Source organism: Cataglyphis hispanica, chromosome 8 (assembly GCF_021464435.1).
Source record: "Cataglyphis hispanica isolate Lineage 1 chromosome 8, ULB_Chis1_1.0, whole genome shotgun sequence".
Classification (NCBI taxonomy): Eukaryota; Metazoa; Arthropoda; class Insecta; order Hymenoptera; family Formicidae; genus Cataglyphis; species Cataglyphis hispanica.
In genome coordinates this window covers 7,727,045-7,741,521 of record NC_065961.1, presented here as the reverse complement: position 1 = coordinate 7,741,521, position 14,477 = coordinate 7,727,045, and the positions used below count along the sequence as shown (strand labels likewise).

Below are 14,477 nucleotides of genomic sequence, written 5' to 3'. Positions count from 1 at the left end.
AGCGTCTATCGAGACGGCTTGAGTGATTTCATTTCCTGATGAATTGGTCGCGTTTACCGCTGCTTGGCGTGGGCGACGGATCTAAACTTGGAATTGAACTTTAAGACGGCTCCGAAATTGAGAGGCGACGAGCAAAACACGTGTCGTACCAATTGTACAGTTAATCAAACAATTTTATCTTTTTCTTTCTCTATCTTTTAACTTTATTCGCAAAGGAATCATTTCTCTCATATTTTTCTGTCTTTTAAAACTCGCAGATTCTTTTGCGATCACTCATACGTCAAGAAGAAAATCCTCGAAAAATAGATCATCTTTATCTGCAATTTAATCCTTTTATATATAATTTGTTTTGTATATAATTGTATATAATTTTTTTTATATATAATTTTGTTTTTCTGTTTTATTCTTTTTTTTTGGCACCACTTTTGTATACCGAAGCAATTTCTTTCCGTTAAATAAATAAATAAATAAAGAGGACTTATAGTATATCGAGTGAACAATCAATCGTCCACATGACAGACAGATCGACTCCATCGCTAATCACGTCACTCGCTTCGTTCCGTTCTTGTGCCACCGTACTATTGTTCTCATCCGCGGACCTGCTTACAATTCTAATCGCGGTGGACCGACTTGTGTACGTTCCTGTCAACTCGCGGCACGATCTTACACTTTGCAATCATCGAGCAGCGAGCCTCATCTCGAAAATCTATTTCCGAAGACGATTTTTTCCTGGCACCGTATTCTACCTCTTTTGCGTATCGTTATGCTATTTCTAAGAAATTATTCTTACATTTACGCGAGACTCGCGTAATGTTTAACTATCTCCAACATTTTAAGCGCGCTTTTTATTCCGAGAATAATGTAATGAATCAAATTCCATTCATCTGTTGACAGAGATTTTAGATGGACTTGAAATTTCTTTTTTTAATCTAAAAGTTGTTTACTGTTGTTAAAATTGCCGCTACAATTGTCAATACGATTGTTAATTGTATATAATATGTGTAAATGTTATCAAATTTTTTTACCGTGTCAAAGTTTAATTTGTCCAAATTGATGTAGTAACCATTTCAAATGTAAAATTATCACTATTTAATTGTGGATTTTGTACGATTGCCAATATCAATATCAATTTATTAATGTTTATACGATAAATATATTTTTGATAAGCTTTGCCTACTAAAAATTCATTTCGTAAAATTATACTCCATACGAATATGCCGTAATCTCATGAAAATTATATATCGACATATGCATATTATGACATCGTTAAAATATTGTTTTTAACCAACACCACAAGCAAATCAGCGCTTCCGGAACTCAAGGACGATACTGCAATTTAACGATAAGACTTGTCGCGAAAACAATGTATGACATAATATACAGAGAATGATTCAATTCAAGTTTCAAAGTCAAGTGTCTTGAAAGACCTATTAAAGACCTAAACGATGTTTTTTTTTTCTAAATCGCTGCTTTTGTTGTATAATATCTTTATGTTTTTTCAAAATCCTAGAATGATTTAAATTATCAAGATAAAACACTATTTTTCTGGGTAAAATTTGACGTTCTTGCGACAGATTTTATATGATAAATCGCTTTATTTCAATAATTTGTGTTTCTGTGTTTGTACAATATAATAATAGTAATAATAATAGTAATAGTAATAGAAGTAGTAGTAGTAGCAATAATAACAATTGCATTAGAAGTAGTAATAGAATAGTAATAGTAATGGTAGCTGTAGTGGTAAAAGTGACAGTGTGATAGTAAAAGTAGTAAAACGATAAAATTTACTACAAGAATAACATCCCTCACATCTCGTTTCAATCTTGAAGAAGAAAAAAAAGACTCGATGTAACGTAACGAAAAAAAAAGGATGGGGACGAGAGTTTTCGGAAGTAGATGAAAGACGCCGTCATATATTGGGCACTTTTTACTGTCACCACCGACTACATTCGACACGGTTCGAGGAAATGTTAACGCGAGACTGTGCGATGTGACCATTTTGAAAATTTTCCAAATATGCTTCTTAAAATCTGTATTACGCGTGCCGAATCGATTAAAAGGATTTATTCTTCCTCTTCCTCTTCCTCCTCTTCCTCCTCCTCCTCCTCCTCCTCTTCCTCCTCCTCTTCCTCCTCCTCCTCCTCCTCTTCCTCTTCACCTTCCTCCTTCTCGCCACCCTCTTCTTCCTCTTCCTCTTCAAATTGCGGCTCCTCAAGGTCGTCGTCGACGGCGGCCTTTACGTCCTCCTCACCCTCTGGTGACTCGGGATCACCAGGCTTTTTGCCCGGTCGCTCGCCGAACCACTTAGGTAACTTCGCTATTATCCACGGAAAACAGATTAAATTCGTAAACGCAATTAAGAGAAGAATGTTAAATGTATTAACGCTTGAAGAATTTCATGAAAAAGTAAGCAATATGCTAAATATTTTGAACCGTACAGAGAAACGATTTTAGCAATTCTAGAAAATATTAATTATGAAGCTAATATATTTTGCAGCGAAATAAATTCCCAACAAATTTCAAATTTTTTAATTAAATAATTTTATAAAAATATAAAGTTAATTATATTGAGTAGAAAAAATATACGGAGGTGTGTATATCTCGACGCTTCGAGGAGTGCCGGAAGCACTTTGAAAATTTTTAATTCCTGCTCAAAGTCTCGAAAGCGGAGATCATACGTACTCTTCTGACGGCCCATAAACTGTTCCTTTTGCTGGGCCCATTGTTTCTCCATGAACTCCTTTTGCTGCTCGGTCAGACCCTGAAACACCAACGGACAGAATGGCATGCTAGGAGTTATTCTCACACATCGGGGACTTTCTGTCTGGGAAAAATCTCTTCCATACTGTCGCTTTTCCTGGGTCGTAAAGATCTCTCCATGTCGAAGTTTGAGGGTTAAGGGATTTGAGAGAATTAATGTTAAGAAATCTCGTGAAATTATCCTCCAACGGAGGATCATGATCTTCGACGCTCGATGCTAATGTTCGAAGACGAATTCTTGGATTTAGCGCGAAAATGAGAATCACAAAAAATTATATATCCTCTTATTCGAGAGGAAATATCGAAGATATCGTATCGCATCTTTTGTAAAATGAACAAATTCACAGACACCTACAACGTTATTACAATGAGATTATCTTCGTGATTGGTGACTGCTGTCGCATCTCTCCATGCTGGCAGTGCACGTAAAAAAATCGGTGTGAGCACAAATTATGGTATATCGTGCTTTTACGTATACCATTGAAACAACAACGAACACAACAATAACTTGGCTGGTGGCTATCTCGATCGTTTAGTCATCAGTGATTTACAAGAAAAGAAATTAGATACGTAATTGTTGATGAGATTCTGGGGAATGCAATTAATAAGACAAGCAAAGATGGGTGATACAGTGACAGAGAGATCACGGGTGAACTCACTTTTGGTTCGCTTCATAAATTGTTCCGCTTTCTGTTTCCATAATTTCTCGTTCATCTCCGCTAAGAACGTGTCATAGCCCTGTGATTCAATCGACATATGCTCACTGGTCACTATTTTTTTTATATTGATTTATACTTCTATCATATTTTTGATAGACTGTACTTTTTATATTGTACAATGGAAAAATAAGAGTTCTTATACTTTTATGTATAATACATTTATATGTGACAGTATCTTTTATATTTCTTTTTAATATTGATATTTTCTATGTAAAGATCGGCTCGTATAAAAATGAGATTTTTATCAGGGTTTAATATCGTAAAAAGAAGTAATCAGTAAAAAGAATATACTTACACCTTCGAAGAGTTTCTTCTTATCGTCATAGGACCTAGTATCGACTCGACGTTCGTATTTTGAGGCAACTTGAATCTTCGGCTGTAAAAAAAGGCGACAATTAATATCGGTATGTTTTTTTTTTTTCTTTTACATAATAATCGAAGTTACGTACAGGATATTTGCCAGTTAAAGCCTCGGGATCGAGACCCTTCTTCAAGGCTTTATGCCTCAGTTGTTGTTTCTGACGTTCCTTCAGCTCTTTAAGCTACGATAAAAGGGCAATATTGATTTATCAATATAGAACGAAAACAACATGAACTATAATTAAACTCTTGTCTGTACAACTTATTTCCCTAGCGGAAACGAGTAATGTATATTTCGTTTACTTTCTTCTTTTTTAATTAATATATAAATACAATATATAAAAATATCATACACACACGCGTATATAAATAAAAATATATTTTTACATAATTCTTTATACAGTTAAATTTACTTCTCTTTACAAAATTAAAATTATATGTAAATCTTATAATAAGCGAGGCATTTTTCTTTAGAAAATAGTGTTGGCTGAAATTTTGTTAAGGAGTCGATAAACCCACTTTGTTCAGACAAAAATAAAAAAATATTTTTACGATCGTATGAGTTGATTGTCAAAACTCACATCGTAATCCTGACGCTTTTGTCGCTCCTCCAGATCGTACTTTTCGGTCTCAAGTTTGACTATGGTCTCCCATAATTCGGTAGCCTTAGCACGAAGCTTGTCAATGGATAGACCTTCGATCTCCAACGGTTTGATACGAATGCTGAGGGAGATTTTCTTCTCTTCCTCGAGCTGCTCCTTTGTCTTGTTACGCTCAAGTTGCGCCGATGTAAGTTGCCCCTGCGCGTTTACATATAAAGAATTTATAATTTGTGTTGCAGATAATTAAAAAAGACAAAAAAAAAATACTCAATTCGACCCACCGCCAAATCCTTCTTAGTGATGGTAAAGTTTGGACCCTTGGCTTTGCTCTGATCTTTCATCGCTTGCATCATAGCCTGTCGCTTCTTTTCCGATTCCTCCAGGCGCCTAAAATATAGCAAGTGAGATAAAGCAATGAAAAAGCAAATATATCGAATAGTATACAGGAAATTTTATAAAACAAATGTAAAAATGCAATTTTGTGTAAAAATAATTTTAAAAAATTTTAAATTTTATTAAACATTGATCCTCTATTTTATTCTAAATAGAGAAATTAAATATAAGAGATCATTGAATTTTATCCATTCGTAATAATTTTGCTAATTTAATTTCGCTAAATTACTACAAAAAAATCTAATAAATTATAAAAAAATTAAAAAATTTTAATAAATTATTATATATTATATGTATTAATAAGTTAAACCAAGTATAAACGTTGTATATAATAATAAAAAAATATCAAATATAATTTATTGTACATTACTAAATTGGATGTTATAAAAATACATATGTAAAAATAAAATTCATATTTCCAGAAAATTTTTTACATTTGTTATTTAAAATATCTTGTAGAAATAAACAAGCCAATATATTCGAAGATGAAACATTTACCTTCTCTTCTCTTCGATATCACGTTGTTTCTTCTCCTCTGAAAAATTGCAGAAAACTCGATTAAGTATGCAGATACGTTTGAGGGAAGAAAAAAAAATTGCATCATTTACCGATTTCACGTTGGCGACGTTCTTCCTCCTCCTTCTTCTTCTGGGCCAATCTCTTCTCCTCGTCCGCGCGAGTGATCTTGCGCTTGGCTTGTTTCTCCTAAACGCAATAGGCATATAATCTTTAAGTGAAGCGTTAAATAAATATATGAAAAAGGAAAAAAAACAAGAAATATATAAAGTAAAGACTTTACCTTTAATCTCTTCAACTCCTCCTCCTCCTTGGCTCTCTGCTTTCGCCATTCCGCTATGTATTCTTTGAGCTGCTCGTCGAGGTCGCTTCTTTTCTGTTCTTGCCTCTGAATTTTTAATCATAAATTACTGTCACGTGCGACACGCACAATTGTATATTTCGTTTAACGGTCGTGCTAGAACCCAACGTATGCGAGGGATAAACGAGAATGATATATTTCGATACAATTATTTATTTATAAATAAAGTATCGAAGCGTTAAGAATAACGTTTCGATAGTTTTTCGTAAATAATTCGATCACGAGAAAGAAGTTGGGCACTGCTCGACGTGTTTATATCAGATATCAAAACGCTCACCTTCATAAACTCGATATTCTCGCCAGATTCCCTGAAGAAGTTGGCCGGAACGAGAACAAAAGTAACTCTCTTTAAATCACGGTTGAATTCGCTCTTTGGAAGATCTCGCGAGATCGTCCAGAACTCCATACGCGATTCTCACGTCCATCTCCATTACTTTATATTACAACTCCATACATTCTCTCTCCCATAGTGCATATTATTCAATGCTGCTCGTCGCACGTATACACACACAGACAACACATGGGCGGAACAGTACAGACAGATAGATACACGGACGGATAAACAGAAAGTCAGAGAGAAAAAGGCGAAGAATGGAGGACAGAGAGGAGGTGACAGAAGGCAGGGTGAAAGAGAGAGAAACAGAGAAAGAAAGAGAAAAAAAAATGAAAGAGGAAGAGAGATATCAGTAAAGGGAAGAAAAAGGCAAATAGGCAAATAGGCAAAATGTGCAAGCGTGTAGAAAGAAGAAACCAAAGTGCGCACCGCAGCGAATCGAAAGAAGGCATTAATGAGAATAGCGAGGGATCCCATGACTATCTTTGATGAGTTACTCATTCATGAAGATTGTAGATTTTTGTAATTGACTAGAAGAAAAAAATACACACACACATATATATATATATATATATATATATATATATATATATACATAAATATGTATCAGAGAGACATGAAGAAAATAACCGTGTTTACATTTTCACATACAAACGTATCTAAAAATCGGGCGATGAGAAATTTGAGTGGGCATGTCGGCTTCAAAATTGTAACGTTTTATCGGATTTTCGAGTTCAGAAAGTCAGTTCGTCAAAAAACTCGGAACGAGAACAGGATTCCTGTTCCGAAAAATAATCTTCGCTGGAAGAGAACGTGAAGTATAGGAAGATATTGTTATCGGATTTTTTCGCTATCCCTTTCGAATTAAAGCGCTTCGTTGAAATTTGCAATATTTTTAAGCAATTTATATAAAGTAAAAGATATCGGGGGTACAGAAATCGTTTATTAATGAGGCTTGCGGGCACATGGCTATTACTGCTTGCGAATCGATCAATTGTGGCGTAAAGTCAATATAATTAATGAGAAAAAAAAATCGTACAACAACTTGAGCCTTGAAGTATAAGGGCACGACATCACTTTGACGTAAATCGAACAAGACGTGATTATGTACAACTCGTTAATTCGTTATTAATCAGAGAGACAAAACGTGTAAAACACGCGAGGGTGCGAAAGAGATATAAAGTAATACGAGGGGGAAGGGCGGGGCAGCTTCGAACACTGACAACGATTGATTAGACATCATTGACAGGATTGAGATCCAAAACGTACTCGAATAAACTTTTACGATTCGATTTTTTATTGCATCGCGCGATGCACTTGACACGATTTTGCGATCGTTTTTTCCGATCAAAAAATTTGTTTATTTAGATTTTCGTAAAAATACGAGACATCGGCAAAAAAAAAAAAAATTGCAATTGCGCATGAATTTTCATATCAATTTTAATTTAATATGCTAATAATAAATATGAATATCAGAATTTATATTATTCATAATATAATATTGCATTATGTATTACACGATCGAACCATTAAAAAAAGATCACGTTGGTATCAAGGCGTGGTACATTTTGAGCCGAACGTCGGTCTTAGAATAAACCGTGTTACGTTATTGTGCGTATATTTATGAAATGCCTGGCAGACTACCAAACGGCTCAAGTATCGTCGCAGGCATCCTTTGCCGTTACGCAATCATTGTGGAATATTTACGAACGTTCGCGTCTGATAATATACTACTTTGCGAAGAATATGCCATTATTCGTCGTCACTGCAGGCCAATGATCGCGCTATCTATTTCGTCTCTGTAAACAGGATCTTCGTCGCGATGTAGATAAAAATTTTTTGGCAAACAATCATTAAAGTATTTTTTATGATCTCATTCCTGTCGTAATGCAAACTTGAAGGGTCTGGCTGCCGGTTTCGTCGACGTCAGTTACATTTAACTTTATAATTTCTTTTCGACGCTCTGCCTTTTTCTGTAAAGAGAGAGGCAAAGGGATCTGTCTTATCTTGCATATATATTTGCTCAATTATGAGATTAAATTTATATATAATAAATAAGATAAAAGAACAGTCAAATATTCATACATTCGATTTCAACGAGATTTTAAAATCGAATAGCAATAAGCATTTTTCGCTGATCTTTTCATCTGATTTATCATCTCGCAAATGAATGTAAAAAATAATTAGTTCCTCGATAATAAAAGAACTGTCTGTGCTTGGAAATTAAGCGAAAAGATGAAGCTTAATCGACGCCGGAAAAACCGACTGAGGGTTGATGTAAGAGAGCGGCCGAAGAACAGGGATGGGGGATTTATTATTGACGTGTAAACATCTCGATATATTCAACTTACTTTTGGGACGCCCTACCCCTATAAAAAAAAGAAAGTACATATTCATTAATAAGATTCGTGTGACTGATCGACGCTTACGTAGGACTGCACAAAGCTGCACGTTAAATTATAATCGGTATCGCTCGTCTCCATCAACTTGCGCCTTTCATTATTTTTTCTTTTTTTTTGTTTTCGGCGCAAAATATAAATCCGAATCGCTCGATTATCGCGAACGATGATCGATTTGCACGAGATTTGATCGTTTTCGACACTTATTGCAAGCGTGTGTATGTGTGCGATCTGTATATCATTTCACTTTCACGATTAAGCGGCTCATCGTTACTTTCCTTCAACAGGGATCTCGTACATAGCGCTTTGCAAAAATCTCTTCGTTGCCCAGTTGCCATAATGCGAACCACAGAGCTAATTAGGCGACAGATATATAATGACAGACATGACAAGGGGACAAAGATAGGCGTGGAGAAGTAAAATGCAGGTGAAAGAAATGGGTATACTCATTTTGCTAAATGCGGTTGGGATAACCTGTGTCAAAATGTTTCCGTGTAGAGTGTAGTATTATATGTCGTACGTTTTATGCGTGTGTATGTATGTCATTTATATGTATTATTACATAGAAAAGCGCGATAGCGTTGTTCTTTGTTTTTTTTTTCGTTTAAACCATCGACGCAACAGCGACACAAGACAAATGCTGGAAAATACACTGGCGGCAATTTATATTTTTCCAAAAATTTAAAGGCAAAAATAGACATATATAGACATTAATTTTTTTGAGATAATTTTACGAAGAAAAACTTGATGGCAATATTTTTCTTTATTCGTGCGTAAAATTATCGCAAAAATGATAAAGTGTGCGAATACTTTTTATATGTCACTGTATCCATTATTCAGTAAAAAGAAGAAAAATGGATGTAGAATAAGAAAAATAGAAAAAAGAAGAAAAGAGAAGTAGAGAGAGAGAGAGAGAGAGAGAGAGAGAGAGAGAGAGAGAAAGAGAGCCAGCACAAGTGTATACGCTACAAAAAATTTTATGCAAAAAAAAAAAATTAACGATTGCGGCGACACAACGCGTGTAAGAGAAGAAAACAAAATAAAAAGAGTATAAAACAAAGTACGGACGAACAATTAAAAAGACTACACCGAAACAACAAGACAAGACAGCGATTAGATAACGGGAATGAAAAAAAGAAACGACAGTGCGTACACCATTTATATCGGCCGAAAAAAAGAGACGTTTAATATTTGTTGTGTGTAAAACACTTACTCGGTCTTCTTCTCCGGCTGCCTTTGATTTTGACATTTTTTGTATCGTACCGCGCGGGCCGATTAGCCGATCGGTCGATGACGAGTGGTTGGTTTGATTGATTGATTGATTGGTTGGTTGGTTGGTTGGTTGGTTGGTTGATTGGTTGGTTGGTTGGTTGGTTGGTTGGTTGGTTGGTTTTGTGTGTTGTATGTGGAGATACACACAGACAGAGAGGCAGGGAGTGAATAAATAAAAAGAAGAAGGCGGAGTTCATAAATCACAGTCATAATCTGGTATGTGTGTAGCTAACGCAAATAAAATTTTATAAAAGCAATTACTTTTTATCGTGCTTTTCTCGCTATCGATTTTTCCTGCGTTCGTTGCGCAGTTAATTTTAATTTAATTCAATTTTCCGCAAAAGAAATTTGCGCTTGACTGCAACAGTCTTAAAAAAAAAAAAAAAAAAGAAACAGAGATAGTTATGATTCGCAGAGTTAATAAATTTTTCTCGATAAAATAAATTTAATTTATTAACGTAAAATAAAATGTAGAAAAAAATATTTCTCAAGAACGCGCTCCTGACGATACTAAAAGTATCGTCAGCATCTCTGTCAGCGTTGAATTCTATCTTTCAGCTTAAAATCGTTGCAATCTATCCTTCCAAATTCGATTTATCGCAAAATTCGCAGCAACCAAGATCGAAATAAGTTCTTAAAGTACGCGGCGCGCCTTCGCAGTAGCTATAATGTTTGTTACAAGCCTCCGACACTTACTTCCTGAAATGAGAAAGTGAAACAATCGATCGTTAGAAAGATATCAGGTGCAACATTGGGGAATGTTTAACGTGAACAAAGGACACTTACACTTCTTCGACTTCCTCCTCGCTGCTGCAAAAGAGAAAACGAAAAAAGAGTCCAGTTAGTCGGAGTGGAAATAGTAAAAATGATCGTTTAAGTTTAAATGTTTGTAACAAACAACGGGGGGGGGGGGCATGGTCTCGGGAATTGCTTTTGACAGTTAAGGGGTTCAAAGGCCTTCGAGGTTGCTTGAAGCTCTCATTTTTTGACGCAAATTAATTTCCGCGAGAATTGCAAATTTAAACTTTAAATTTAGCATTTTTTTATGCTTTGTTGTCATGATATAAATAGTTATTTGAGTTTTTTTAATTTTTATTTTGCGATTTAGAAGCAAATATTCTAAAAACGCCAGGACATTTTATTAGAAAAAATAAATAATTAATTTTTAAATAATTTTTTATCAGACAATATATACATACATACATATATATATATATATATATATATATATATATATATATATATATATGTATGTATAATTTACGCAACGGAAAGCTGCTTTAGAAACTGTTTGAAATAGCAATAAAAATGTTACAAAAATAAAAAAAAAAGGTAGGTGAAAAGAATAAATAGATATAAGCATATATAAAAATATACATACATCGAGTAACACAATCGAAAGCGAATAAAATATTCGATTCCTGCTTTAAATATCTTTTCAGGGGTTTGAGCATAGGTGCAATCGGGACATGATGCACGAATAAGGCGCGACGGATGTCGAGACAGTACAGTTGGACAAAAGTGCAAAACAGCACATTGGAATACGAACACGAAGCCACAGGCATTATTCAATCTTACGTGGATGATATTTATTTACTCGATACTCGAGAGATTTATATAACACGACAACGAGCATGATCACGATCTTGTCTAATCGTTGACTTTGGCAAAGACACTCCATAATAATCTGGAACTCATCGTCCGACGCATCTTGACTTTTCCCTTTTCGCATTTTCATTTATTTCGATATTCTCGGAGAGTAGCGATATCTTATGAGAGGTATTATTTCATAATTATTTTTATCTCAAAAATTTTATGCAAGTCCATTCTTCAAAATATTACATGCTAAAGTCTAAAAATTGTTCCTTGGAATTTATGGTGTTTTCTAAAACTGGGCTTTCTTACATTAATCTCAAAATAACTGTGCCTCAAAATTATATGATTGTGAATAATAGATTATACTGTAGAATTGGTTTTAAGAGTGATTGATAAAATTAATTATTAGTTTTATACTTACGAGTATTGGTCCTCGTCGTCAGACATGTTGACGGCTGTTTAAGGCGCTGCAAGACAGAAACGAGATATTTCATTATTGAATTTGTAAAGTCATCAATGCCAACAAATTTTTTAACAGCAAGATTATTAAACGAGACGTTCCTCCTTACATTTTAAATTTTATTTATGTTAAATTATATATTATATATTTATATAATAAATCACACATATCGTTTGTCACACATTGCACGATCCTTGTAGAGAAATGTCATCGTGTAATTAAAATTAGCTTATAACACTGTCAAATCCTTTCGATGTCCTGTGTGAAATCTTGATAAAAATGGAATGGCAAATTCCTTGACGATCTCATTATATTACAATTTTTATAAGTCAATCACGAGTATAATCTAGTATCATTAGGCTCAATTTTATGTCCGATTGATTTCGCGAATTTACTTACGTCACTTGCCAACGGCGCGATAAATTTAAAGACGCGAACAGAGATAGGAATGACAGAAGGGATGGAAAAATTCCAACTAGACTATAGTTCGCGCGATGAAAAAATCGGATAAATCGTTAGAGGGAAGGGGAGAAGCATCGAAGAGAGGGAGACGCGACGTGAGATTCGAATGTACAAAAATGCTCTCGCGGACAAATGTTGCGTGTGGAAAGGGAAACGGGAGGAAAGCTGAAGCTGAATGGCGCACGCACCGACGTTCCCAAAAGTAATCCGATACTTGAAGGCGAGAAAGAGAAAATGCCAATTTGCTAACCCTGGCTGCAAGCTCGGCGTCGCAAGCTCTATAAGGAGCCGTCCCCTTCTTCTCCTTCGTCGCTCTAATTTTAGAGATATAACATGGTCGCTCGAGCACGTTCCCTCTTCTTCTTCCATCCGTTTCTCTCCGTCATCTCTTGATCGCTTCTCGCGAGTTTACCAAAGATCCGCGAAGACCACGCTTCGTCAAACTACGGTTTTTATAACACTAGATCGAGAAATATTTTAGGAAATGTCATAAAAATGTCTGACGTTTATCGTGCAATGATATATTTTAGACGTGTGTTATTTAGATGCATTTCTATGACACTAACTAAATTTAATGATATTTAATAATTTTATGATATTTGATAATTTGACAATTTTATAAATTAATATAATTACAAAAACTATATAAATTGAAATAAAATAAAAAATTGGCTCTTATCTCGGTTCATAAAAAAAACTATAATTTCCGCAATTTTAATTAATTTTAAAACGAGGTTCTGGTCTCTCTTTTATTTGAAATTTCAAATAAAATATGCAATGTCAAAAATTAATATAGAAAAATGACTCGTGCAAATTTTCAAACAGAAAGAAATTCTTTATGAAAATCAATAAAAAAATCCGAGAAATAAAATTTATAAAAATTACAAATTTTAATGCACACATATAATAAATAATTTTTCTATAATCATTCACTTGCACGTTTAATTTACACTGAAAACAAAAAAAAAAAATTCCACTAATGCCACGTTAAGGCAAGCGATATCGACTTTCTCTACTGGCAAGTAGATAAAATCGCGCTACGAGCAGACACATGCTGGCATATTCACCAGATTTTCACTGGTTACGCTCTCGATAAAAAAAAACATCGCTCTCTTTTCGTTTGGCAAACGGCACTAATCCCTTACACGCGAAAAAGATGAGATACTTTTACAGAGATGAAATAATTTTACGTAGTCTCCTCTTTCAATTAATCCTCTTGAAAGCAAATCACGTGCATCTCGAGAGTTTGATAAAGTAAGTAAAGTTTGCCCGTTCGTCTCGCTGCGTATAAAATTGAGCCTTGCTGGAACTGGAGGATCTCCGCCGAAATCTCTCGAGTTAACAATTCGTCGATTTCACATTCACACAATCACACCGTGGAAACACATAGACGACACAACAATAATAATTCGTCTCGCGAACGTTCTCCAGAACAAGAGTTACGCCTCGAGGTGCCATGAATGACACGATAAAACGACAGAAGATAAGAAGAGAAATAGAAATTAACGAGAACACGCAAAATGACAAAAGTTGAACTTACACTCGGGGGATGGTGTCAATGAGAGTGCGTGTACGCACGTGTGCGATGTATTCGTATGCGTGTGTAGATGGTTTTCACAAGAGGGTGACTCGACTAGCCGGATGAGAGTACTTCTTGGAAAGTGAGAGATAGTGAAAGATGGAGAGAGGAGCTTGTCCCGGTGGAATGTGGAATCCGCGACAGCCTGAGCGGCTCTGGGAGGTCCAAGAAGTCGCGGCTCTGGACATGAGCAGAGTTCCGGGCAGCGTGCCCGCGCTCCGGTTGCTCTGAGGGAGAGAGAGAGAGAGAGAGAGAGAGAGAGAGAGAGAGTCCCTCTCATTCCCTCTCTATTAATAGAGCGGAGATCCACGGGCCACCGAGAGCGATACGATCCTGAGCTGATACTATTTTCGTGTCTTCTACCGCTGCAAATACATATATTTCGCGCTTCCACTCGCGCGCGACATGATTCCCCTCGCCGTCATCGATGGACGATTGCTCCAAAAGTAGGCCTGTGAAGATGCATATGCCCCCACTTTCGATGACTATTGACAATGAGGAACCAGCGATACGGTCGTTTACCAGCGATTATCGCTGGTCCGTGATATTCGCTGAAATCGCTTGACTAGAGAATGATATATTAAAAATTGTGACATTTGAATTTATCCTTCTCTCTTTCTCTCTTGCATAATATAATGTATAATTACATTCTACTAATACTCAC

General features: G+C 35.4%; 1 protein-coding gene across 8 annotated transcripts; it reads right to left on the bottom strand.

Annotated features, from left to right (window-relative positions):
- Positions 1-1,575: 1,575 nt before the first annotated feature.
- On the bottom strand, positions 1,576-13,988 carry LOC126851523 (troponin T). 8 transcript variants are annotated; one of them, XM_050595588.1, is made up of 14 exons: positions 13,775-13,988; positions 11,734-11,779; positions 10,503-10,526; positions 8,397-8,414; positions 5,989-6,019; positions 5,634-5,738; positions 5,443-5,539; positions 5,333-5,369; positions 4,723-4,828; positions 4,421-4,639; positions 3,929-4,021; positions 3,775-3,855; positions 3,420-3,498; positions 1,576-2,317 (listed from the first exon to the last, which is right to left on the bottom strand). In XM_050595588.1, the coding sequence occupies exons 2-14, from the start codon at positions 11,757-11,759 to the stop codon at positions 2,064-2,066; spliced, it is 1,170 nt and encodes a 389-aa protein (XP_050451545.1). In that variant the 5' UTR covers positions 11,760-11,779; positions 13,775-13,988; the 3' UTR covers positions 1,576-2,063. The 8 variants fall into 8 exon arrangements, with proteins under 8 accessions (XP_050451545.1, XP_050451546.1, XP_050451547.1 ...); XM_050595589.1 differs by lacking the exon at positions 3,420-3,498 and adding an exon at positions 2,683-2,761; XM_050595590.1 differs by lacking the exon at positions 13,775-13,988 and adding an exon at positions 12,172-12,363.
- Positions 13,989-14,477: the final 489 nt, after the last annotated feature.